This window comes from Sesamum indicum, linkage group LG3 (assembly GCF_000512975.1).
Source record: "Sesamum indicum cultivar Zhongzhi No. 13 linkage group LG3, S_indicum_v1.0, whole genome shotgun sequence".
In the NCBI taxonomy this organism is placed as follows: domain Eukaryota; kingdom Viridiplantae; phylum Streptophyta; class Magnoliopsida; order Lamiales; family Pedaliaceae; genus Sesamum; species Sesamum indicum.
Genome location: NC_026147.1, coordinates 11,531,636 through 11,558,705, shown reverse-complemented (window position 1 = coordinate 11,558,705; position 27,070 = coordinate 11,531,636). Strand labels below are relative to the sequence as shown.

The 27,070-nt window shown below is 34.8% G+C and overlaps 3 protein-coding genes across 4 annotated transcripts; 2 read left to right on the top strand and 1 right to left on the bottom strand.

Moving 5' to 3' along the window:
* Positions 3,561-8,162, top strand: LOC105158054 (the record flags this gene model as incomplete). Its single annotated transcript, XM_011074675.2, is given in 9 exon segments — positions 3,561-3,854; positions 4,881-4,903; positions 5,212-5,278; positions 5,355-5,564; positions 6,926-7,048; positions 7,123-7,180; positions 7,265-7,338; positions 7,575-7,663; positions 7,762-8,162. Coding segments are annotated over 9 exon segments (819 nt in total). The 3' UTR covers positions 7,832-8,162.
* On the bottom strand, positions 10,468-12,605 carry LOC105158053 (oxygen-independent coproporphyrinogen-III oxidase-like protein sll1917). Its single transcript, XM_011074674.2, has 2 exons — positions 11,620-12,605; positions 10,468-11,309 (listed from the first exon to the last, which is right to left on the bottom strand). The coding sequence occupies exons 1-2, from the start codon at positions 12,429-12,431 to the stop codon at positions 10,682-10,684; spliced, it is 1,440 nt and encodes a 479-aa protein (XP_011072976.1). The 5' UTR covers positions 12,432-12,605; the 3' UTR covers positions 10,468-10,681.
* LOC105158052 (telomere length regulation protein TEL2 homolog) lies at positions 16,858-24,647 on the top strand. 2 transcript variants are annotated; one of them, XM_011074670.2, is made up of 13 exons: positions 16,858-17,128; positions 17,281-17,309; positions 17,474-17,576; positions 18,113-18,284; positions 19,299-19,484; positions 19,861-20,021; positions 20,132-20,408; positions 20,808-21,019; positions 21,300-21,398; positions 21,493-22,022; positions 22,380-23,143; positions 23,314-23,512; positions 24,339-24,647. In XM_011074670.2, exons 1-13 carry the CDS (start codon positions 16,963-16,965, stop codon positions 24,486-24,488), a joined length of 3,048 nt encoding a protein of 1,015 aa, XP_011072972.1. In that variant the 5' UTR covers positions 16,858-16,962; the 3' UTR covers positions 24,489-24,647. The 2 variants fall into 2 exon arrangements, with proteins under 2 accessions (XP_011072972.1, XP_011072973.1); XM_011074671.2 differs by lacking the exon at positions 24,339-24,647 and having other exon boundaries at positions 22,380-23,166; positions 23,314-23,444.

Genomic DNA, 27,070 nt, shown 5'->3' with positions numbered 1-27,070 from the left:
CACTCGGCCATGTGATAAGCATTGGAAAGCAGCTTTACACGTTATCAGATATCTCAAAGGTACTCCTTCAAAGGGTCTGTTTCTTCCTTCACATTCAACGTTTGAGCTGGTAGCATATTGCGATGCCGATTGGGCGTCTTGCACGGATTCCCGACGTTCTCTCACCGGTTTCTGTATATTTCTTGGTGATGCCTTAATTTCTTGGAAAACGAAAAAACAATCGACTGTCTCTCGCTCCACCGCTAAGGCGGAGTACCGGAGCATGGCTGCGACTGTATGTGAATTACGTTGGTTATCATTTTTATTGTCTGATTTTGAGATTTCTATCTCGGTTCCCATTCATCTTTTCTGCTATAACCAAGCTGCTTTACATATTATGGCGAATCCGGTCTTCCACGAACGCACTAAACATATTAAAATTGATTGTCATGTGGTAAGGAATGCCTACAGAGATGGTTTTATTGCTCCCTCGCATGTTCGCAGCTCCCTCCAGCTTGCGGATTTGTTTACCAAGGGGCTTGGGTTCAAGAGTTTTGCTACTTTAGTGGGCAAGTTGGGGTTAGTTGCCTTGCACCCACCTCCCACTTGTGGGGGGGATGTTGAAATTGCACAGACACAGGTGAACATCTTAGCCACTGATTTGCAGAATAAAGACGCCAAGGTTGAAGACAATGATCAGGAAGATGACTACTGTTTCAGTTTTGATGCAGGATAGCAGAAGTCGTGCTTTGCATATAACGTTTTCTCTTGGTTGCTTTGTATTCATTTATTCTGTTATTTTGTTGAAGTCGGACGGTTATTTTAGTTACATTAGTTGGCTATGATTAACTGTGTATTTAGTCTGGGGTTCAAGCTAAATATCTGTAACATAGAAAACACTCTGTTTTTCCATCAATGAAGATAGCTTTCAGCCCCAACTCTGGTCTCTGTTTCTTTTCTTTCTCCAGCCTCTGTTCTATTGAAGATTCCAACAGCTTTGAGGTGACGTAAATCTCTTGAAAATATCTCGTGGCATGTATTTATGTTCAACTTTGTTACCCTCCATATTATTGTTTAGTACTTTTATTTATGATTTAATCTTGGGTTGAATGGCTTCGGCTAGTATATGAGGTGTGAGTGGACTTCATCTAAGTGGTAAGGGGAAAAACTTGATATTCCCTAATTTTGTCTCAACTAACGACTATGGAGCGATTTGGAAACCTCTACAATCTTTGAGTTCCTCCCTCCGCTAGCTCCTTTTGAGATGTGGAGACCAACATAATCAATCCTTCGTTCGAGAGGGAGACCTTCTTGTCTACCTCTTCCTCGTATCTCATCACATAGATCTTGTGACCTCTACTTCCTTACCTGTCCGTGGACCTTATGCTAATTCACCATTAGATAGTAATGTCATATCAATGCATTATGAAAAAAAAAATTATTATTAATTTATTAAGTTGTTGATTGAAAAAACAATATATTCATATTTATATTTATAAAAAAAATAATGATTAAATGAGAATGATGGTAGAGATATTTCGTGTGAGGACACATATAACAAACATATTTTCACTTGTTCCAAGAATTGAAAACAGAATAAAAATAGAGACATATAAGCAAGGATAGTAACTAACCCAACTAGGATTCAGACCCGCCCCATTTGGAGCTGGTTTTGACGCCATAATCGAATTATGGGTGGGGTCTTGAGTTTTGGTGTTTTTGTACCAAACTTGACCAGAACTCGATTCTTTTAAATAGATTTTATTTATTTTATATATATTTATGTGAAGTATGTTTATAAATATATGTTTATAGTTTATTTATAGTTATATATAATACATAAAACTAATACTTTTAAGATAATGATTTATTAAAATATTAATTTTTCAATATTATCATGATTTCATATTTATAAAAGAATAATTATATAATTTATATAAATATTTAATATTTTAAAATTTTAAGTTAAAAGGGATTTGTCTCAAACTCGATCCATTAACATCCCTATGAACAAGGTAGAGTATATTGCTAAACAATACTTTTTTAAAATAAAAATTAAATATGCTTGTCCAATGTTAAGGCGGACTGAATTTTTTTATAAAAAATGTCATTATAGTTTTATTTAATTTTCTATACACACATGATATGTACAAAAATTATATTATGTATTTTATTTGAAAAAAATAATTTATATGCATAATATTTTTATATTAATTATAATAGAAAATGTAAAGTATGATTCAGAATAAAAATTGAGTAAACGACAACCAACTCTTTTGAGATTTGGCATAATTACGAATATTTTTTTATTATATAAAAAATTATCAAGACCTCCCTAATATTAATGGTCGTTGAATAATTAGCTAATCCCTTAGTCTCTGCTAGGTTTTCATCAAAATTATTTTTTTATCGTGAACTAACCAAAATATCCTTATGGATTATGAATTGTAATTTTATTTATTTTTAAAAATTTCCTAAACTTTTTTATGAATTAAGTAGACAATATTCTTATAATTTTTCAAAATTTTACATTCACCATTGCTTTTTTATAATGTTTAAATTTAAAAAGTTAAAAAAAAATAGAGAGGGTAAAGTTGATAATTATGTGTTTCTATGTAAGGATTACATCATTTCTTCAAAAATTTGAGTAACTTTCTAAACAACGAGGAAACAACAAAGTTGTTCGTAGTTATGTCAAATTTCAATTTTAATTTACCCTAACAAATTCTCAATATGTTAATTGGGCCAAACTTATAACCAATGTTTTGAAACCCAATCCGGCCAGGATGGTCGGACCGTCAACTACCAATCGAGCCACAAAACGAGCCGATTAAAACCATAAATTCGGAGGAGCAAAATAATCACTTTTTTTTAATGAAAATCATTTGACACAGTGGTTAAATCAGTGAATCATGTGACTCAGTACTTGATTTATTGAACCAGACGATCAACAATCAAATAGGAATACATGATAAAATTTTAATTTCTCTTCTAAAATGTGTATTATTTTTATTAAGTACCCTAGTTTTATGTTATTTTTTAAAGGATAATAGATTATTTCTGAAAAATATACATTATTCCTGTTAAATTTAACTATATTATGTTATTTCTAAGTATAAAATCCGAACTTCTTTTTTCAATTCAACTTTGCTATTTTTGTTAGATTATTTATGATAATAGTGTATCAGAGTTTCTGTCAAGTTTGAGAATGTGAAATATTATTTCTGTATTTGAACTTTCTTAGTTTGTTCTTAAATTTATTTTATTATATTATATATCTATTGAACTATTAAATATAAAAAAAAAACAATAATTTTTTTTTTTAAAAAAAAGAATAGATCGTTAAATATATTAATATTATTTTTAAAATATTAATAATTATTTATGACATAAATACGGGAACATTAATCCAACCATGGTAGACCAAATAATTAAATCAATGTAACTCACTTAATTTTTCGATTCGCTGTTTCTCAATTTTTTTTTTTTTTTTGATATGGTAAAATTCATTTAGAAAATAAATGTGAACTAAGGGGTGGGTTCCCCTTGTCACAAAATTAATTTCAGGAACTAAACTAAAGTGGATGTCCAATTGAAATCAATCAACGTGAAGAGCTTTTCTTGAACTTAGAATCCCGCTGAAAGGTTTCTAGTTTTTGAGAGGCAAAATTGGGCAATTTGGTGAAGAACGAAGACCATCAGTTCTTGAGTTTTATTGGGATATTGGCAGAGAGAGAGATAGAGAGAGAGGAGGGAGGAGGTGTAGGCAGATGGGAGAGACTAGAGGATGCGCTGTTTACAGTATTTTTCTGCTTTGGATGACTCTGCAGCTCTGTTGTGCTACTTCATCTCCTTCTCAATCACAAACCAACCAGGTCAATTTGTTTGATTCTTTTAAAGAATCAAGATCCCCAACCCCCCAAAGGGAAAAATTGTTCAACTTTGTATGTGTAAAATGTCATAAATCTTAATATGAGATTTTCTTTTTTTTTTTTTTTTTTAATCTTTATCCATCTGTGCGGGTTTCTCTATACATTTTTGGATTTAACTGATGGCCGTTTGATGCTGGGAATACTCTACATTTTAATGAAAAAAACTTATTTTAAGGGGGTGAACAAGATGCGAGCAAGAAAGGAAAAGGTTGTGTCTTTTAGTAAAAGTTTGTTTCTAAACTCATAAGATCAAGGCCCACTAATCTAAAGATTAGTTTCTCGGGATTTCACACTTGGTCTCATTCTTAGAAACTTTGGTTGCTTCATGTTATGGTGTATAGATAAACAAATAATCTTTCATATGTGTTTATATGCAATTAATAGAGGAATGCCCCGAGGCTGAGATTCATATATATGTAAGGAAATTGGGTACGAACGCTGTTGGTTATGGTTAATGCCACTGCATCGTGCAAAGAGAATGATCGAGGAACTTTTGAATGGAAATGCATAAACTTAAAACCAGAAGAGGAAACATGAGAAAAGAAATTTGAGGCAGCAGGGTGCTGCCCATAACTTTCTTAAATTGCCATCCACTCGTTCTCCCCTTAACTGATGCATTTAGAGGCTTTCTGGAAATCTTCTCTCCTCTAATGGATGGCATGGGCAGTATCCAGCTATTATTAGTAGACTAGCCCCACTTATCCTTTCTGTATTTATCACTGTTAATCCTGGATGTAAATTGCTCAATATGTTGAGGTCTTGACAAGTTATTTTATTTGCTGCACTTTAATTCAGAAAGTATGCTTGCTTGAGCGTCTTTACCATGTTCTTTGCATTGAAGTCACGGTATAAAGGTGGTTTTATGTGATCACATTTTATTTATGGATAAAGTAGTAGTTCGATGTGCACATAAAAAATTTACCTTAGTCTCTCATTCAGTTCAAACTTATGAATTTACTTCTGTCACAGGGTACTGACGTTGCTGCCCCAAGGTAACTTCCTTTGTTTTATTTAAGTTTATCTTGTCTATTGTTTCCAGATCACTGCGTTCCCTTTTCTTCTCCTTTTTTATTTCATTTATTTTTCTTTCATGCTTTTCTTATTGCAGTAAAGGTCTTGGGTAGGGGCCATAGGGCCAGGGTTCTTATTTTATAGTTCTATTTGGTTAGTCCTTGCTTATTAGTCCACCGAAGATGCATCTGGTTGGTTGAGACTTGAGAGTCTCTTTTTTCTTACTAACATGTGCTGGTCATATTGTTGGTGACTTCTAATTTATTGTTCTTATGCTTATAAATCTTAGAGAAGAGCAGACTGAAGTTCATTGTTCCCGAGAGAGGAGTCGAGCAGCCTGGAAAATAATAGAGGAGGTACCGAAAAACTGCTATGTGGATACATGTATGGGAACAACTCTAGACCTTATTAACTTCGAAGAGCTTTTTTCAGTATCTCATGCCTTTTATGGAGAAGCAAAAGTATCAACTTTCAAGCCAATGCAGACTTCATCCAAGCAACGATATATTTAGAGACCAAGAGAAGCATAAGAGTCATATCGACATAAATGAGTGGCGATGTGGGTATTGTAAGAAAATTTTCCGAGCTGAAAAGTATTTGGATCAACATTTTGACAACAGGCACTACAATCTTCTAAATGTTGTATGTTACAGTGTCTTTACTTCCTCAATTCTTCAGAGTGTCAATAATGGGTTCAAGCTACTGTCGATGGTTTTGTTAGGCATGCTGCATCATGGATGGATTGCATGATCTCATATAATAACTCCTTTTAGTTTGCTTGCAAACTTCATATGGTTCTTCCTTAGCTTTGGAGAACTCATTTTATTTCTTTGATTTTCGTTTTAAAAAATATTTAGTGAGAAATGAGGGAGGTCATATGGGTGTTTCTGCTTTGTTTGGGTGACTGTATTTTCTGTGATCCTATAATTGACATATTGGGTTGGGACTTGGGAATATTTACTCTTCTTATTTCGACATTAAAGAAGAATTAGATTTGAAGCTGGTTTTCCAGTAAGAGTACCTAGGAGGTGCCAACCATGTAATGGTGAAAAATACTTAAAATTGTATCCGCACTTATTATTGCGCGATAGTTAAGAACTCATGCTATTACAGGACATATTATCTTCAGGTGTAGTTTTCCGGGTAGTCATATGACTGATATGTTGAATAACAATACTTGTGTGTATTTTGGGCTGCAGCAATTATCTGTTCTTATGTTGGGCTTTTGGGTAATTGCTGACCGCTGGCTGCTAAGAAATGGGGTGGGAGGTGGATTTTGTCAGATACTTTACAGCCTAGCCACTAGTCTTTGTGATTCCCATACCAGAAATCTGTTTATTGTAAGAGTATTGTTGGTGCTCTATTGTTGAGCAAGCAGTAAAGATAGGAACAGTGAGAATGACCAGAGAGGGGTGATGCACAGCTTCCAACGGTAACAAAGTTATTATAAATTACCATCAGTAACTAATTCTATTGTATCCAGTATTGGAGACTGCACCAGTTATGGTGCACATCCATTGTGTTTTCTGATATCTGTTGACAATTCAGTTACTAATATTATTCACTGTTATTAATCTTCATTGAATTTTGAAGTTTCTATGAATAGCTTTTTGTTGCTCTCTTCACACTCCATCCTCCTTGAATCCTCCGTCCAGATTTTTGTGGTTTCCCACTTGACTCATAATTATACATCCCTCAACTCTCAACTTCAAAACACAATTAACGTAATTGGAATCCTTTTAGTTGCTTTCTTTTGAACAATTATTTTATGGTAGTGCAATTCAGTTTGGTAATGCAGAAACGTCTTAAAAATGACTGTACATTCCATTTTGAGTTTTAACATGATGAAAAGAATTCCTGGCTGTATCTTGCACCATAATTTTGTGAAATTCCATGATCACTTAGACATGAGTACTTTGTTCCTCTATTGCATGGCCCTGAGTTTTTGTGTAGAGTTCATGATTGATATCTCTATGCCACATCATTGCCTTCTGTGCATTCAGAGTCATGGCAAGTGCTTGGCGGATCTATGTGGAGCTTTACATTGTGATTTTGTGATGAATTCACAATCTCTTAAAACCAAGTGTAATCCTGCTGCTGCTGCGAGGAACCGTCACTTATGTGAGGTTGTTCTTGAGTTCCTGACATTTTATATTAGGTGATTGTTTTCCATTTGTTTATATCTGGTGTCTCTTTGCAGAATCTTGCTGACAGCTGTTTTCCCATTAATGAGGGACCCTCAGCAACTCGTCTTCATGGTACCATTTTTCTTAATCATAGAAAAGCATGAAATAGCAGTTTTTGTGTTTCTTAACAACGTCCTTGCGGTGGTGTTACACCAGAATTTTTCTTACGCCAATTCTGTGATGCCCACACTTGCTCAAGAGCAAGAAAACCTTTCTCTAGGGGAGGCAGGGTAAGTGGTCATTCCTTGACACCCAACTTATATCGTTTTACGTATAATTATGAGATGACTTTGGTGAGTTCATGAGAAAATGAATGTGATTACGCCCTTTTGGACGTTAAAGAAATGGCCATGAAACTGAGTTGACTGAGTTGTTTCTGGTTTTCTTTTGGAATTGTTCTTATAAATATTTTGTTTTTTGTTATTTTTTCTCCTCATTCTGTTTATCTCATTTCTCACATATACAGAAGCGTACCAGTGTCTTCTACTTGGCAATTTCAGTACTGGTTTTGATGTTCCTTCCTTTATTCTACTTGATTGTATATTTGTATCAGAGGTACTGTTCTTTCCAGTGACTTGAGAAATGTATACACGGATTTTGAGTAAAATTTCCAATGTCTAAGACTTAACTCACGGCTCTCTTTGTATTTGCAGAGAAATGAAAACCCAAACAACACAGCTCAAGCGCATCTCAAAACATGGAAGAAAACCAAAGCCCTCTTGATGGAAGCTGTCTGTTTAACACTACAGTTTGTTTCTTTACAAGAACGACGGTTTGGAAAAACTTCTGATCTGATTCAACCATGATTTGCACTTCTTCATTCTGTTGCATGTTGTCTAAAAATTACTGCCTTCCTTCTTTCATTTCTGTTCAGGTAGTCGGGTCAGTCTCGATTTTTCTCTTGAGATCCCAATAATATGGGTTTTCCAGTAGAGTTAGTTGTACAATTACGAAATCATCTGATCGCATTTCAGAAACGAAAAAAGATTGTAAAACTGGTGTTCGACTCTTGTTGTTTGAGGTCAAGTTTCTGGAAAATATCATTTTAAAACTATGGGAAATTAGCAAAGTCCTCTCTTATTTCTTTAGCATAGACATGATATTCTTCCCCATGCAATTATCCGTCCAGATCCATTGTGGGAATTTAACTATATTATCTAGATCTTTTGACCTGCACAGTGTTAAGATTTTTCACTTTCTAGAGATTGGTTGATCAGAATCAGTTCCTACAGAATAAGATGGAATGGCTTCTGTAACAACTTTTTCCTTGGGACTTTTTCACAAGGGTGACGATTTCATGGTGTCCTTGCACTGCAACCTTATGGTCTAATTCCAGAACGTAGACTTGCATTTTTTTATCACTGTGTCACTAGAGTCATGTATGAGGTCATGAAGGAGCATGAATAGATGTTTTCTGATATGCTTTATCAGTACCTTAAAGTTCATGATTTTATTTTATTCAATTAGTTCATGTGAATCCCCTCAGCACGGGCATTGCTCTCTAATTAAATCATTTTAATTATAATTATCCAATTTACAAATTGTATAGGTATAATAAACTAGACATCCTAGGTTTTACGACGATGCATTATTTGTATATTAAATCATAGGAATTTATTTTATTAAAAACCCTCTTACTCCTTCACATATTTTTCTTGTTAGAATCTCTGTATCCACTTATAAATTCACCCCAAACCAAAATACAATTGATACAAGTACACCTTTACTCCAAATACTCCTATTTCTCTAGTTTAGTTCCCAACAAGAATCACATGATAATTTGATTTATATATAATGAGTTTTTCAGATTTTTGTACAAGCTGGTCTGCACTGTCATAGATTCTTGGTCACTATTTCAAAATTCTCTCAAAGACTATATATTCTTTAAATAATCATAATATTTCAAGAATGTCATCGTATATGTGTCTAGTTTTATTTTACAAAAGAATTATATAAATTGAACCGATATATTAAAGTTATATGGTATGAAAATTGTAACATACTTAATCTGGATTTGGTCCAGATTATCCTTTAGTCCACTACCTCGTACACATCCTCTTCAAACCACTAACATTCGACTATCTTCACTGCAGCGCATTTATATTCTTTGGTTCATTGCGCGCCCGGTCAACTACACACACAAATCAATGCTCACATACACACACTGATCAACCAAAAACAGAATTGCATAACCACCGCTGCAACACCACACAAGAAAAGTACCAGTTTCGGAACGACAAACTCCACGTCTTCCCCTTCAACTGCACAACAAATTCATTGCTCACATATGCATTTTTCAACAATGAAACACCATGCAAATATTGTCCGATAACGACAATAGGATGTGACCTGACGGGCACCCCTCACTTCAATATGCTCTCCTCTAAAGCAATTTATTCTTCTCTATTTTTCAGCCCTTTCTTGTTCTTGTCAATTAATTTCATATTGTTATATACTATCTTGACAAAGAAAGCAGGCTTCATAATATTGATCCAAATAAGTAAAATGTAGACAGTGTGGATGTTTTTGTATATACGATCAACAAGTGAATATTACATTCATACTTGACATTTGCTCATCTGTGTTACTCGTATTTGAAGGATTTGACATAGAACAAAAATAGCAAAGAATACTAGATTTACACATACAAGCATAACAATTAAGTTACCATTTCACACATCATCAAAACATTGTCCTCTTCCTCTATATCTTTATGGTGGTCTTGGATGTTTTTCTTCAAATGTTTCATGATCTCGAGCAAGATTGTTGAAACCTTCATGTGTGTATTTTCCAATTGATAGTGAAAGAAAAAAAATTAAAATATAACATTTAACTGTAACGTGTAATGAAACATAACATTTAACCCCCCTATTCCTTCCCTCCCCCTCAATTTTTTAAAATATTACAAATTTTTTTAAAGGGTATTTTGATCCAAATAAATAATCAAATTACAATCAAAATTTTATAAAGGGTAGTTTTAGAATATCATAAATTTGCTTGAGGAAGTTTTGTGTAAGACAGAATAAAGTTCAAGGATGTTAATTATAATTTTCAATATAATAGGAATGTGTTTGTAATTATGCCCAACTTCAGGGGTTGTAAATTTAATTTACCCTATAATTCAAAACCAAGCAAAGAAAAACTGTGTTCCGCCACTCAAATCTAACAGCTAAACAACATCAAGAAATTTAGACGAGACCGTTGGCAGAAAACCGGTAGTAGCCTGGAAGGGTAGATCAAGCAAGTTCTACTTCTTACATCATTTAAACAGGAGAACTCTTATTCTGATCATCTAGATGTCTAGTGATCAGGCGTTTCAGTTCAGTCGAGACTTTTTGCTAACCATAAAGCGGAGTAAGGACAAAAGTCAAGAAATCAATGTTGAACAACTCTGGTGATTGCTGTACATTCTATAAAAGTGAGTAAAACCTGGTGTCTTTACAAATTGCCTGGAAAAAACTTTTAGTTAACTTTACTGATGTCCTGCAGCCATCATTGCTGAGAAAGAAGCTACAACATGTTTAAACGTTTGGTAAAGCTCCAATGACCAGATGAAAGCAAGGATGGAACAACTCATGGAGCTATAGCACCAAATGCGAGAGAGATCAACTCATTTGAAAGCAAAAAACCATCTGGATCACTGAGCCGAAGATATGCCAGCTTCTCATTTCTCCAGAATTCATTGGAAAATGAAGATAGAAATTCATTCACTGCAATAGTTCTTCCTTGCCCATCCAAGCAGATTACATGCCCACTTTCCACATAAGGCCTGTATACCTCACAAATGGAGAGAATATGTGAGTCACCAAAAGCTTCTCTGAAAGACTTCAAATCCAAGCCATCTGACGTTCTAAGAGAGAGCATAACAACATCCATTGCCAAGTCCTTTGCATCGAAAATGTCATCCTCGGAACAATTAGTCAATCCAATCTCCAAATTCTGCACGTAATCCATGTACTCTTTCAGCCTCCTTGGCCTAGAAAACCTTACTCCATCAACATAACTAGCTGAACCCATTCCAAAAGCGTAGAAAGGTTTGTTCTTCCAGTATGTACTATTGTGCTTGCACCGATAACCACTCTTGCAGTAACTACTGATCTCATAATGATCATAACCTGCATCCCTTAGCATTCTTGAAGCAACTCTGTAAAATTCAGCAGATTGATTGTCTGAAGGCAAAGGAAATTCACCAGGAGAGTATCTGAAAACACATTATCATATTAAAATTGTAGTCCAATGACAATCCATTTCTATATTAAACAGATTGATAATATTGTTTAGCAGTTGCAGATAATTGGTCCTTACTAGAGCATTACATTACCTAACTAAGTTGATTGAAAAATCATTCGTAAATACTATCAATAATTAAGCTAAAACATGAAAAATATATAACTAAGACGATAACACAAACAAAACATATCATGAGCCCTGAGCTTTACGAACGAAAAGTTTCATTTTCTGCAATTATGATATCCACAAAGCTGTTCGTTGCAAATTAAAACTTGACTTACAAGACTCCAAACTTGGTCTCTTGTTCAACTTGCAAATCATAGACTGAAACATGAGTTGGCTGCGCCTGAATAGTCAGCTGCAAACTCTGCTCCCAAATGCTTAGAGTCTGGTGAGGAAGTGAAGAAATGAGGTCCATACTCCAATTTTCAACCCCACATGACTTAACAATTTTGACAGCTTCATAAACTTCACGAACTCCATGAGCTCTTCCACAAGCCCTCAACAACTCTTCTTGAAAAGCCTGCACCCCCAATGACACTCTGTTCACACCCAAATTCATCAACTCCTTCAGTTTCCCCTCGCCAAACGTGCCGGGGTCCATTTCCATTGATATTTCAGCATTGCTACACACCCCAAATTTATAAGACAACGCATCAAGAACGGAGGAAACAAGCCGCGGTGGCACCAGCGAAGGCGTACCTCCACCGAAAAACACTGTTTCAAGAGGTGGGCTATTGGCTGAATCCAATTTAGTAGCCTTAATTTCTCTGCAGAGCGTCTCTAAGTAGTTCAGAATACGCGGGTCGTCCTCATCATTTCCTGGGTTTGAGGAGGAAGATCCAAGAGCAATAATGGGGAAGTCACAGTAGTGGCAACGCTTACGGCAGAAAGGGAGATGAATGTAAGCTGAAATCGGAGGAAGTTTGTGCAGTAGCAATAGCGAGGCAGTGTTGGATGACCCATTTTGTCGACAATTTGGTGGGCATCGCTGAGCCACCACATTCCTTACTGAGCAAACTGAGAGCTTTCCCGGATGGCCTCTGGCAGGAACTGCAGTGAATAGCGGAACGAACATTGATTTCAACAGCATGTTGGAGTCTGGCAAATTGCTGAGCAATTATAGGAAAATTTCTCCGCTCATCATTTCTACCCTACTCATCAGACCTTTGCCTTTCCCAGTCGGTGCATGCGCAATGTAAGAAAAATGCATTTTTTGGCCAAGTTGTATCTTTGGAGCTTGTTTTAATAAGGATATTTACCTTATGTTTGAATTTGTGTCTTGTTATGTGTTTTGAAATAGAGATAAAAAAATAGAGATAAGTGTTTGTTGAAAATAAATGATATATTGGATTTGTGTTTTGGAGTAATTTAAAATATTTTAAGATAAGTGGTGTGGGTTTGATGTTGAGATTTGGGAGGCAAAAATTACTGTAATTGTCAAATAATATATCTATTATATATATTTTTATATACAAATATGTAAATATATAAATATTTTATATTTAATGTTGTATTTTTTAGAGACAAAAAATCATTACTTATTGTCAAATGATGTCTGCTTTATATTATATATATAAGTGTGTATATATATATTATATAAAAAGTTGAAAAATAAAAAAATATACAAATAAGGTATAAAAACACAAAAACAAATATTGAGAGTGTTTTATCTTTTCTCAAAAAAATGCAAAACCATGAATCCAAACATTGCCTTTTTACATGAATTTTTCATGCCTTATGAAAATTTACAAAAACTACCCTACCAACCTTTTCCCACAAAAAAATATCAATGAAAACCCAAAAAAATTCAAATTAACTTTGATCAAATTTTAATATAATTTTTCAAGAATAAAGTATCACCGAGGGGCGTTTCTATAATTATCAAAAGGTAAACGGGTGCCAAATTAATATTTATGAAGATGGGTAATATGACCTTTTATATTTTGTTGTTATTTATACTAATTTTCAATTTAAATTTAAATTATTTTATTAGCTTTTTTTCAATTGAATCTCTATATAAAATCATACCTTTTAATAACTAAAATATAAAATAATTCAATTAATATATCAAAAAGTTAGTTACATTTATGATTCTTAAGATTAAAAGATTATTTATTCTCTATTTTTTATTTTAAAACTATATTTTACTGAAATTAATAAATTATATATATGTATCTATATTGTTACATATATAATATAATAAATAAATTCTTTTCAGTAATTCTAGTATAATTTATAAAAAAACACATAAGTTATTTTGAATTATAATTTATTAATTTAAGTATAAATAAAAATATAGGATAGATAATTTTTTATATTAAGAATTTAATAATTTATACAAGCGTGATAATCTTATAATTCTTAAATTTATAATCAAGCTGGCGATGAAAGCTTGGCAACCATGCTACACCCCAGCAGCCTTAAGAGAAATAAGTGAGCAAGAGGCGACGCTAGGCGTGCAAAGGTGCACGAAACTTGTATATGAGACAAGTCCCCTTGTTCTAGCGCACAACATGAGCATATGAGATTTAATAAAAAAACATTATTAAAATTTATGCGCTGCAATTACTGTATGCCACCGTGTCTAATCACGTTAAAACTCAAGCAAGGAGTGTATAATTATACCGGAATTCTTCTCTATGTTTGGTTTTGTGTCTCCACACCTTCACTAGGTGTGAAGTAAATTTTGGTTTTTTTTTTTTTTTTCTCTTTCTTCTCTCTTTCTTATTTTTGGATTTCTTCTCTCTCTCTCTCCTTTCTTTTCTGTCAGCTTTTTCTCTTTGTTTTCTTTCTTCTTTCTTCTTTCTTCTCTCTCCTTTTTTTAATTGTTTTTTTTAAATTATTTGTATTATATGTATTATATATTATTTAATATATAATATATGTGAAAATATAATTAATAATTACTACTAAAAAATAATTATTAATTTATGAAACTATTGATATAAAGATATTTACTATCAATGCTACTTGGTCAAAATATTTAAAATTTTTCTACCTAACGGAAAAATTATAGCAGTTGCATATACTACTGATAATATATCAGTATTATATACCTAATTCATATTTTTATTACTTCAATTATCTATTAAAATTTATCAGTTTATATATATAAGTCTAATTAATGTATTATAAAAGTCTAATTAATGTATTTTCAACATGTTATATAGTGCATTTAACGCTTGATTACAATTTTTTTCAATTTAGACCATTTAATCTTTTGTACTCATAATTTTTCCTATTTCAATGAAATATTTGAGAAATTTGAAAATTGAGGACAATATACCAATAATACATACTTAATTCTAAATTTTTTATTTAAATTTTATATATTATGTTTTTTCATTCCAAAGATAAAGTCTAACAAAATCATTTTGGAGACAATACTACAATGTACTTAATTATGTATTAAATTAGAATTATTATTTAAAATATAAAAAGAAATACCTCAATAAAAAAATTACTTAACATAAATATATATATTATATTTCACTAACAAACAAAATAATATATACATACACATATATATTAAAAGACATGATTTGACAATGAACAGTAACTCATGTCTCCCAAATCCCAACATCAAACCTACACCACTTATTTTATAATATTTTATATTATATCAAAACACAAATCCAAACATACCATCTATCTCAAAACACATACTTACTCATCTCTATTTTTCTCTCTCTATCTCCAAAACACAAAAACAAAAACACCCAAAACATTAATCCAAACATAATCTTCACTTTTCAGACTTGCCGATAATTGAGGGGAGGCCGCAATTTTGCACTTGGAGGACCCCCTGCCAAATCTTCTATGAGGCCGACTGCCACATTCAATTTTTGGAGGTTGATCCTAAGTCCCGAAGCTGCTTCAAACTGAGTTAGAATATGTTGCACGCAACACATTGCTTCCTTCATCTCCTGACAAAAAACAAGCGTGTTGTCTGCGAACGACAAATGTGAGACTTGCGGCGCAAGGCGAGAGACCGCCACTCCTGCACCTGACTGTCCCCTCCGTGGATCAAGGCGCTAAAAGCCTTGGCCGTAAAACAAAAATAAAGATAAAGGGATAGAAGGTCACCTTGCCGGAGATCCCTAGATGTAGATAACCAAATTGAGCACAGTTAAGCAGAAAAGAATACATAGAATTAACACAAAGCATTATCAAAGAGACGCCCTTCAGATGGAGGCCTGTTCTAATTAGCACACTCTCAAGGAAGGACCATTTCACACGGTCATAAGCCTTACAGATGTCAAGCTTCAGAGAAATGTGACTTGTCGTACCCCAATGTTATGAGCTTCAAAGTGGTTCAGTTCATAGGGTAGAAGCACATTCTCAGTAATTAATCTACCTGGGATGGTTTGATACGATTGTCTATCGTTTTAGAGACTAATTTATAAACGACTTTGCCAGAAATTTTGATAGAAGATAGGAGACATATCTTTGTGAGGATCGAAATACCTATTTGAAATTATCTAAAATAACTCTCCTTACCCATTGTTCCCCCACTGCCTTTTTTTTTGAAAACCACCAAATATATATAACTAAATCAAATTAGGGCATTAGCCCTCAAAGTCTTCAACAAAAGGTGAGGAGGTTCGATACCCTCTAAAGTGGAAAAACTAAAACTAGCAAGAACATGTGCAACCATGTTTGTTGCGCGTTTCGCAAAGCATAAACAAAAAACAACTCCTAGAAGACACCATGGAGCGAATGACATGAATTATAGGGCTAACAACTGAAAAGTCTTCATTCGAAGATCAGAGCTTCTGAATAATCTGACCCCCTTAAGTATTTTAATCTCCTTTCTTTTGTTGACGTTGACTAACCTTAGCGTGGAAAAGAGCCCTATTGCGATGTCCCTCCTTTAAATCACCGAGCCTTAGCTCATTGCTTCCATAAAAAACTCCTCCCGTTTAGTTATCTCTTCAAGCTTCGACCTTGCTTGCTCAATTTTCTTGTTTGTCTCTGTTGTAATGGCCCCTTTCTAGCAGAGAGCCTTCACCTAACGAACAACGCTTGTTCCACCCGAGTAAATTGAACGTGCACTCCTTAATTTTACTCGACAACACCTCTTGTGCATCCCTCCTTTAGTCGTGATCCAACTCACAACAACAACACAATCTGCAGCTTTGGTCCATTGCCTCAAATCGGAATAGCCATTTCCATATGTATGTTTGTCTCCTCCATCGGTCCGGTCTATCCAAAGCATTCTATGGTCCAATGCCGTATTATACTCTTGATATACAATTGAATTCAACATATTTAATAAAATATAAATACATAATATTTCCAAAACTTACAAAATAAATAAATAAATTTGTTATAAAAGTAATTTCATAAAATAAAGCAAATTACTCGCTATTAATAATTAAAATAAGGGATAATTTACTTTATATTTCAAAATATAAAAAATAATTTACTATTTATTTTTTATACAAAATTTTTACTAGCTCATTTTTTATATCACACGCCATAAATTGTATTCCCCCCAAATAAAATGACAAGCTTGTGGCCTATTCTACAAAATCGGGTGACAAATTTCTGCAATTTAAGTTCGCTTGGCGGAAAAAAGAACGAGGAAAGGCCGTTTATCTACAGACCTGCCACTGGTCATGGGAAACGAAGAGAAGAAACGGAGAGAACTGGAGAGAAGAGTGCTGGAGAAAGTGGAACAAGCTATCGCCTCCGTCCACAACGCCAAGGACGTCGACCAAGTTATTGTAGCTCTCTACTCCGTCGCCGTCTGTCTTTTCCCCCTTCATCTCCATTCTCTTTCAGGTTCTCAGTTAATTTCCTTTTACCTCAGAAGTTTAGCTATTTAGAGTAATATAAGTTGATTGCATATCTATGTATATGATTGTGCGTATATGAACAGTATAAGTATTGGATTGCTAATAATTTTTTATTTCTGTTGTGGGGGGCGGATGTAGGTAGTGTTGATGAGAAATATCGACAAGAGGTACGCATTTTATGCATTTTCATGTGAGCCTTGAGTCATCGGATTAGATTGTTGAATCAAAGTTGAGAAAAACATGAAAAAAAAATGTTCTTTTTCTTTTTTCTTTTTTGCTTTGTTCCTTTTTGTTGAATCTACGCATTGTTATGTAATTTTATTTGGATTAGTTATGGGCTCTGGAGGCGCCAAGTGGAGATGATAAAACTGAATGGTGTAATGTCTTCTACAGAGGAGCTGCGTTCCGTGCTTTTGCTAGAGTTTTGTTATATGGTAATTTTGGTTGGCCCTATTATTATTACTAATAACAATAGTAGTTTGAATGATGCTTCGATGTGGTAATATGGATATTGGGCTAGTGAATTTGACTATTTATATTACTGACCGATATATAGTAGGAAAAGAGTTATCCTCCTGCTGCCAAATCAATTTTTAGGAGTGGGACGGTAGTCTGCTTTATTTTGTTATGTATATGGTATCAAAGCATATAGCATTGATTTGAGTAATTACTTGACATTAGCAATGTGAGTTTTCATTGATCTAGAAATAAGTTGCATATTTTCATAAAAAAGAAAATATTATGTCCTGCATGGTTATTGTCTTATAGATAAAGTTCTATGCTGCCACTAAAGTTCGCTAGTGCAGGAAGATTGCTGCTCTGGCTTGGCCATTTGCACTAATGTTGGTAAAATTGTCTTTAGATGATCTCCAATGTGATTCTTTTCTACAGATTTTGTTCTCTTCTTCCTTTTGGACGTCTGTATCTAGGTGTGGCTGTTTCTAACTGAAAGACATGTCATGGTGTGCAGATGTTGCTTCCGATTGGCTAGCCTGCTTTGCAGCTTCTGCAAGGAAACATGTGTATGATGTGTTCTTTCTAAATGGCTGTGCTGCTGAGATAGTTCAGGTGGTGGTTCCTTGTCTACAGCTCAGCGGAAGTGGTGGTCATGATTCAAGTGCTGTGTGCTTGAATGCTGAAAGGTAATAAGTTGACTATTTCTTACTCACTAATTTAACTGGGTTCCATTTAAAATTACTATCAATAGGCAGTTTATCATGCCATCCTGTGTTTAATGCACATTTTTACATAATCCTCACTCGCAAGTTCTGTAGTTGGTTCAGTATTACGGAAATGAATCACAACCACATATTTTTTATTTTTATTTTTTCGGTTTTAACTTATGTTGACACTGTAACATGATGATATCATTGAACTTGTAAAGAGCCTAACGGCCCAACAGCATTCCGAAAATCAAGTCGTGTGACCCTCAAAGATTAGATTTCATCATATTGTCATCATTGTTTTTCTATGTGTCAGTTTATAGAGGAAACTTTCAGATCAAATGTTTTTGATTGTGGGTTTTAAGGTTTATGTCTCGTATACTGATATAGTTGGTTTATGAGTGCATTTATAGTAGTCACGATATATCAGGTCCTGATCTTGGCCGATGAGTTCTACAATCACTAGTCGTCACTGACTGTTTCTAGATGGATCGGGTTTAGAAAGAAATGGGCTGAGCCTCCCTTAACTGCAATTTTTGGTTACCAACTTGGTTGATATATTCAGCTTGGTCTTTTATACCATGCATTTCCATCATGTTAGGAGTTGGCTTTGGTTTGGGTGTTGTCATTCTTTTTATATACTTAAGTATGGTTCGCAACCTTTAATGAGGTCTGTAATGTAAAATGCTGGTTTTTTGTTTTACTTTGGGAAGTGATCACGAGTATTACTTGATCCTAATTTGGGACATAGCTGTGTAATAAACTTTTATGGATACATGTCTGAAGAGTGTAAATATATTAGTGGTCGCCAGAGTCTGAGTTATGCCCTACTGATGGTGCATGTTTCATCATCTAATGACATAACAGAAATTGTATATGTAATCAAATGAGACTAACATATGACACCATATTCTGCAGCTGTTTTATCACTAAAAGGATGTTTAGTTATAGTTGCATGTATTACGAATTCTTTCTGATGCAATTTTTCAATAGACTGCTTGTGCTTTGCCTGCTGGAGAATGATCTAATACTTCAGATAGCTAGAGAATTTGCTGGTGGTGCTCAATTTCAAGATCTCAGCCATGAACAACTCAAGCAGGCTATTTCCAAGGTCTCACAGCTTGTTACATCTATTCCTGACAAAGCAAGACTAGGAGCTCCTACTTCACTCTCCTCACAGTATCCTTATCTTGAATTCAAATACAAGTTTTTTGTCTACTTTTTATTTATATGTAATAAAATTGTACATGCCCTGTTTGCATATAATCTTCAGTGATCATGAGCCAGATTCTACGAATTAGGTTCTCAATCGAAGTATGTCGAATAATGCCCTTAAACATGTTTCACCCTCTGCTATAACCAAGAATGAAACTCGCATCTGACATTTGATTTATCTGACAAGCGAAAAGAAGAGACCTCCATGCAACTAATATATCACGGTCTTGTTGTTTTTAACATGCAATCCGCTTCGCATTTTGGGTGATGGGGCATAATTTGAGTTCAATCTTCCTAATTCCCTTGTTGGTCTGTTTTAATCTTTAATTGATATTTCCAGTTTGTTTTTCGAAAGACTTACCACTCAGCTTCTTCAAGGAGCTGAGGAATGGGATATGATGTTGGTAGATGAGACAGCTGCTGCCGAAGACACTCATATGGATGGCTCTATTCGTTTTGTTGGAGAAGCATTTGCCCGCATTTGCCGTAGAGGGTCTGCTGGTATTTCGGAATTCCTAAAACCTGAAGTGCAAAATTCTGGGAATCCACATATTCTGACCTGTGCAAAGTAGCATTGAACTCTGGTTTTTACAGTTTCTACATTTTTGCAGATGTGCTGTTAAGTGAGATGATTCCAAGAATTCTTGGACAAGTTAGGAGTGTCTTGTCATCAAACTCTGTTCTGGCCATTAGTGAAATATTCGACTCAAAACCTGGTTTTCGCTTCTGGTTGAAGATCATGGAAGCAGTAAATGATTCCCATTCTGTGGAAAGAATAGCTGAAGAACTCTTGCATCAACTAGCTGTTCAAAATATTAATGATGTGGAGGGTTACTGGATTTTGTGGATACTTTTTGGTCGAATCTTTAAGCGCCAAACTCCAATCAGGCACGTAAAGACTTATCATGCATTTTCTTTTTTACCTGGAAGTTCCAATGAACTGTGAGTCTGTGAGGGCCTTTCCCCTCTTTCTCAGGTGCACAAACTCTGTACTGTTTTAACTTCAAATGGTGTCCTTTGCTATCGATGCATATATTGCCACTATTCATAAAGATAAAGTCTGCCTAAACATATATCAAGATTCAAGATGAAATGGATGGTTCAGCAATAAGTTGGTTTCTGTCATGAATTCTCTCCTCCTTTGAGCTTATCATCATGATTGTGCACTTCCACACTAGCTTCACGTTCCCTTATCTGTTTGAATGAAATCTTGGGATGAAACCTTCATTTCTTACCGAAAATGTGGCTGTGGATGTTATTGTAATCTTCTACCCTTTTACTTTCCAGGTTCACTTTTGTGGAAAAGTTTTTACTCTGGAAAATATTTCCCACCTGTTGCTTAAGATGGATTATTTACTTTGCTGTGCTTGAATGCACCCCTAATAGTGCTTCATTGAGGTCTTATAATGCTCATGGTCTCTCAAACACAGTGCACCGTCTTGTGGTAGCGTGGTCTAGAAAAGAGTTTGTGCAATCATCTCCAATTGAGCAGCAAGCTTGTATCCTTTGAAATCGATTACCCATGGTAGTATCAAAGCTAAAGTATTTTCTGAGTATGTTGCTATCTTGCTTGCTGTTGGCACATTCACTTGTAACATCTACAGATGGTGTTATGGAATTTAAAATTCCATTTTCAAATCAGAGCTCCTATAAATCTATGAATAATTGCAAATCAAGTATCATCATCTAATTTATTTTAGAAAAATCATTTTGTTGTCATTTACTGATGTTTCGTTATAGTACGGTTTTTCTCCTCCAGCACCTTAACATAGGATGCAGATGTAACTGCTGCTTTAGGCCTTTGCCTGGAGAAGATGGGTAAAGAAGATCTAGATGCAACGAAGGATGGATTGCACTCGATTCTTCAGGGAATTAGTTGTAGGATTTAATTCCTTTTCTCCTAGTTGAAAATCTTGTCAAATGTTTTGTATAAAGTGTGTATACGCGTGCTAAATTTATAAATTGCTTGCAGGTAGGTTGGAGAGTCCTGTATATTTGATTCGAAAAATGGCAAGCGCTATTGCTTTTGTATTTTCTAAAATTATAGACCCGCAAAATCCTTTATATCTTGATGATACTTCTCGTGAAGAGACCATCGACTGGGAATTTGGGTTAGCAACCCGCAGGAAAGGGGCTCTCACAACGCCAGTACATGATGGAGATGAAAGGACTGTTGAAAGAGAAAACTCTTCTTCCACGTTGTCTGGAAAACAAATTCAGAAAGGAGAAGAAAATGGGGTTGGTAATGCAGCGAAAGCTAGAAGGAAGAAGGAATCTGCATTTACTTTAATAGACCCAGATGAGGTTATTGATCCAGCAACAATAAATGAGTCCACCTTTTATGAAGATGAGAGTGACCATGCAAGTGAGGATTCTGAGACTTCAAGCGACTCATTGTTGCAGCCATATGACCTGACAGATGATGATGCAGATCTGAAAAGAAAATTCTCCCAGTTGGTTGATGTGGTTGGAGCACTTAGAAAATCAGATGATGCTGAGGGTGTAAGTTCAGGACTATTCACCAACATTTCACGTGCCTTTTTTCTTATAGTAATCTTTTAAGCTGTGTGTGATCAAATCAATTCATTTACATTTGTTGGGCTCATGGTATGAAGCATATTTACCCATTATATAGTCTTAGGTAAATTAACTAGCTTTGTCACATGTCTGTACAGTTTTTACCATGTGTTACTACAATTTGTTCTGTTACTAAAGTTCACCCGCCCAAAAGTCCAAGGAGTTGGGTGGTTATTTGCAAAGTTCATCAGGGTAATGTTTGATTATGAATGTGTCTGAGATGCTTAAGTTGTCCAAAAGAGCATTCCTTAAAAGGTTGACAATATCTTCTCCATTTTGCAGGTGGAAAAGGCGCTTGATGTTGCTGAGAAGCTTATCCGAGCATCTCCAGATGAGCTTAAATATATGGCGGGTGATCTGGCTAAAACTCTTGTACAGGTTCGTTGCTCTGACGTCACAGTTGAAGGAGAAGAAGAATCAGCTGAAGAAAAGAGACAAAAGGCAGTAGTGGCATTGATTGTCACGTGCCCTCTTGAATCTCTTGATAGTCTGAACAAACTGCTTTATTCACCTAATGTAGACATCAGTCAGCGGGTAATGATTTTAGATATCATGATAGATGCAGCTCAGGAACTTGCAAGTGCAAGAATATTAAAATCAGAACATCGACCAAAGGCTCTCATATCATCCACTTCTGATCAACCATGGTTCATGCCAAGAAATACTGGTCCTCCAGGAGCAGGGCCTTGGAAGGAAATCTCTTCAACAGGGACTCCATTGAACTGGTCTTATTCTTATGAAAGAGAATTACCTTCCAAAGCAGGGCAGATCAAGAGGGGGAAGACTCGTCGATGGAGCCTTCGGACAGCAATACAGGATAACCAGATGGAGTGGTCTCAAAATAGCTTCCCTCAATATGCAGCAGCGTTTATGCTTCCTGCCATGCAGGGATATGATAAGAAGAGACATGGTGTTGATTTACTGGGAAGGGATTTTATTGTCCTGGGAAAGCTAATATACATGCTTGGTGTTTGTATCAAATGTGCAGCAATGCATCCTGAAGCTTCCGTTTTGGCATCCCCCCTTCTGGATATGTTAAGATCCAGGTACTGACGATTTACGCCTGCCTGTAAGTCAATAGTGGTTATTGCTTGACTTTCTATATTTGAGTTTGTCACTTGTTGAGGATGAATGAGACCAATGTTCTATGACATTCTTGAAGTCATCCCTTTCCTTAACTCAATTCTTACGACTCTTTCTTGCCTCATACTGCCAGGGAGATATCTCATCATGCAGAAGCATATGTGAGAAGGTCTGTCCTTTTTGCAGCTTCATGTGTTCTGTTGGCCCTTCATCCCTCGTATGTTGCAACTGCTGTGGTTGAAGGGAATATTGAAATTTCTGAAGGGCTTGAGTGGGTTCGCATATGGGCACTGCAGGTTGCTGAATCAGACACAGACAGAGAATGCCAGACGGTAAGCAAGAAATTTTGCTTACCAAAAGCTGAATTTTCATATGCTCATTCTTCTCATCCTTCTTAATCCTACTTTTACCCCTGCCGAGTTTGTAGAATTACTGCCGGCTTGAAACAGAACTTCAAATGACATCGCCGAAAGTCTTGGTAACTTGTTGCAATTTTTGTTAAATCATTTAGGAGAAAAACTTGGCTGCTGCCAGAGTCCTGCAGTACACATTTTATGCTACATGTTTCCTATATGTCAAAATCATCTGCAACGCTTTAAAAGTTCTATGACAGTTAGACACCTCAGTGCATACCAGGACAAGTGGTGCTGCAATTTAATTTTTGTAAACCTTGACTTTGTTTATCAAAAATTAAACCTTCAATTTCTTATAGAACCAATACATCGATTAAGAAACTAAAAAAGATCAAGTATGAGGAACAAAATATCATACTAGCGATATTTGACGAAATTTTAAGCGACTCCAAACTGCATTTTGTTATTTTACTTTTACGCTTGAATTTCTTTCGTTCTTTCTTTTCTTTAATGATTTGAAATCCCTTCTCAGTTTAGCATTCTTGTCTGAATCTTACTTGCTTATTTAAATCCTCTCATATCACTGTCATCCTGTATGCAGTGGATTATATTTTCCATTGATTTGATTCCAACGTGCAATGTCAGTACCTTCTTACATATCCTATGTACACCTACATAGAATTGCCAAATCATCGGTCATCATGTATGCCTATGACTATGTCAAGCCATTTTGAATCAAACCAGTTAGTCTGTGATGGTTTTAAGCACTCTGCATGCTTATCGTGCTCTCTGTTCTATAATGCAGCTGGCCATGGCATGTCTACAACTCCATGCAGAGATGGCTCTGCAAGCTTCCCGGGCGCTTGAATCCTCAAAAGATGCATCAACTGCAAAGAGTATTAGTCTATCCGCAAGTGTCTCAAAGAGATCAATTAAGATCCCCTATTTAGATTAGTAGGATAGGTATTTTGGTAATTGCTGCTTGTGTATTCGCGGAAATTCTTTTCTGTGTAGAAGGGTGTGATGGACGATTTATTTTAAATACATCTCGAGGGTTAATTACACATAGGCCCTCGTTGCTACCTTTCAAACTTTTGAATGATCTCTTCTGTTATATTTGTAGCGGAACCAGTGCTGAAGCCAGAAAATTGGCATCCTTATCAAAATTTAATTAATTAATTTGGTGAATAAGAATATTAAATTCATTAAAAAAATTAAATTATTTATAATAATTATTGTAAATCAAATGCAATATATAATTATATAAATACAGCAAATTCTTGTAAGTATTACTCCAACAACGAATTGATATCAACAAATAACTAAGGTTGTTTATTTGTCTTGAGACATGAATAAAAAGTTACTAAATAAAAAATTGAAACTACTAATTGAAAAATTCGATTAATGAACGATTAAAATTTTGTATAAACATATATTTCTTCCAATCAATTCACAAATTCACTCTGACACTCTCTACAAGAGCGAAAAAAATTATTTGAAAGAAACTAAATTGTATTTTATCTAATAAATACAAATAAATTACAAAACTAACAAAAGAAACAAGATGGCCGAAAATCAAAATACATAAATTGAAAATAAAAAACATCAAACATGAAGTAAGAGGAATTTTTGAGATGATTCATATTAAAAAACTCACAAGATGTAGCAAACTCATCTTCTTGGCTAGGTGGGGATCGTGGGTTATATGGAATGGAGAGGGTATTTAAAACTTGGGTGATGAGAGCAATTGCTTTATAGACAAACTAGCCGTAGACACGTGATGCGTGAACAAATAAAACAAAGTTACCATGAAAATATTAATATATACTAATTAATGTGTTTAAATTATGTACTTTGGTCAAATTTAATATATAGCATCAAGTGAAATGAAATAAAATTTTAAAAAAATCAAATATATACATATATCATCCGAATAAATATGTGATCGAGATATATAAATCTATATATTTACAAAAATACAAATATAAACATTGTTAACAGAATTATACAACCTTTTTCTTTTGCCTGGATGCGTGGAATTCGCTATCGATTCTCATCCTGAAATAGACAACTATGTTCATTATTCAAAACATGTTTACCCATTGATCAATATCAGAAACAATTCCCTATTCAATCAACTGATGAGGCTACAAACTTAGGATCTTAAACGCATGTCAGAGCACATATGAGATCTCACTGTCATTCAATGACAGACTACGGATTCCATCTTGGGACTCACCGTCCTTAGTATATGTTCTGACTACACTAAACAAAGCTTATAAGAACCACATCAAAGACATGATCATCTCTTTCCAATTCTAAGATACAACCATCACATGTATGTGACTATCGTGGTTCCTTAAGTCAAAGGACTAAATTTAATATTATCAGAGTCGAGAAGTACTAGTCATACCGACTAAACTTCAAAGGCTTCCACCCATCTATCACCGATGAAATGCGACACTCATATAATAAATGTAACACTTAGTGCAAATCTCTCAATGTCCACTCTAGAGGTTCTTAACTTGGAACATGTCAGATCCAACCCTCAAAAGTTGGTCTTATAACTGTCATCTAATCCGCAACCCAACTACATGGGTTGTTCGATTGGTTTGTGGCTTTGTTATGATATTAAAGCAGAATATAAATAATAAACACAACAAACATATTGCCAATGAATACTTACTTTGTTCATTTAATTCAGTATTACATAAAAAGGAATTGCTAAATAAATTATGAATGTCAATCTAATTGGCTTTGGTCACTTATTTAAATAATCCTTACTTGACCTAAAGCTAATCGCACATGTATATCAAATTTATCTTCTCAAGATTTTGAGCATGAGCAATCTGCGAAACCGATTTGGTCAACGAATCTGTTGTGTTTTCTGCAGATGTGACATAGTCCAACCGCACGCCACCTCTCGCTACCATCTCGCCTAGTAGATGGTAGCGTTTAAGAATATATTTAGATCTGTGATGATATCTTGAATTCTTTGCTTAGCTATAACTTTTTGTTATTACAAGAGATAACTACTAGGTTGATAATGCTAGGCATTACACCCAACTATTGGATGTAGTTTTCATCCAAACTTCTACTTGTTCAGCTTTTGTAGTGGAATCCACTATGTTATCATGCTTGGAACTTTTTCAAGTTACCACATAACCATTTTGCCTTAATATGAATCTAGATTAAAGTTTGGCACCATCTACATTAGACTGGAATCTAGCATCACTATAGCTTTCTAAATCAACTCTCCATCATTGTACACCAAGACTGAGCTCATACTGTATGCTGCTTACGGTGCATAAGGGATGTCAAACATCTTTCTAAGCTCCTCATTAGACTTTGAAGATTGAGTCTTGGAAAGTTTAACCCCATGCCTGGTCGAAGAAATTCTCGTTTGGAATTTTCCATCTTTAATCTCTTCAAGACATACTCGAAATTCAAGATTTGGATCATTCCTAACATCCTATTGGATCTATCCCAAAATATCTTGATGCCAAGGATGCAGGAAGTCTCATTCAAGTCTTTATT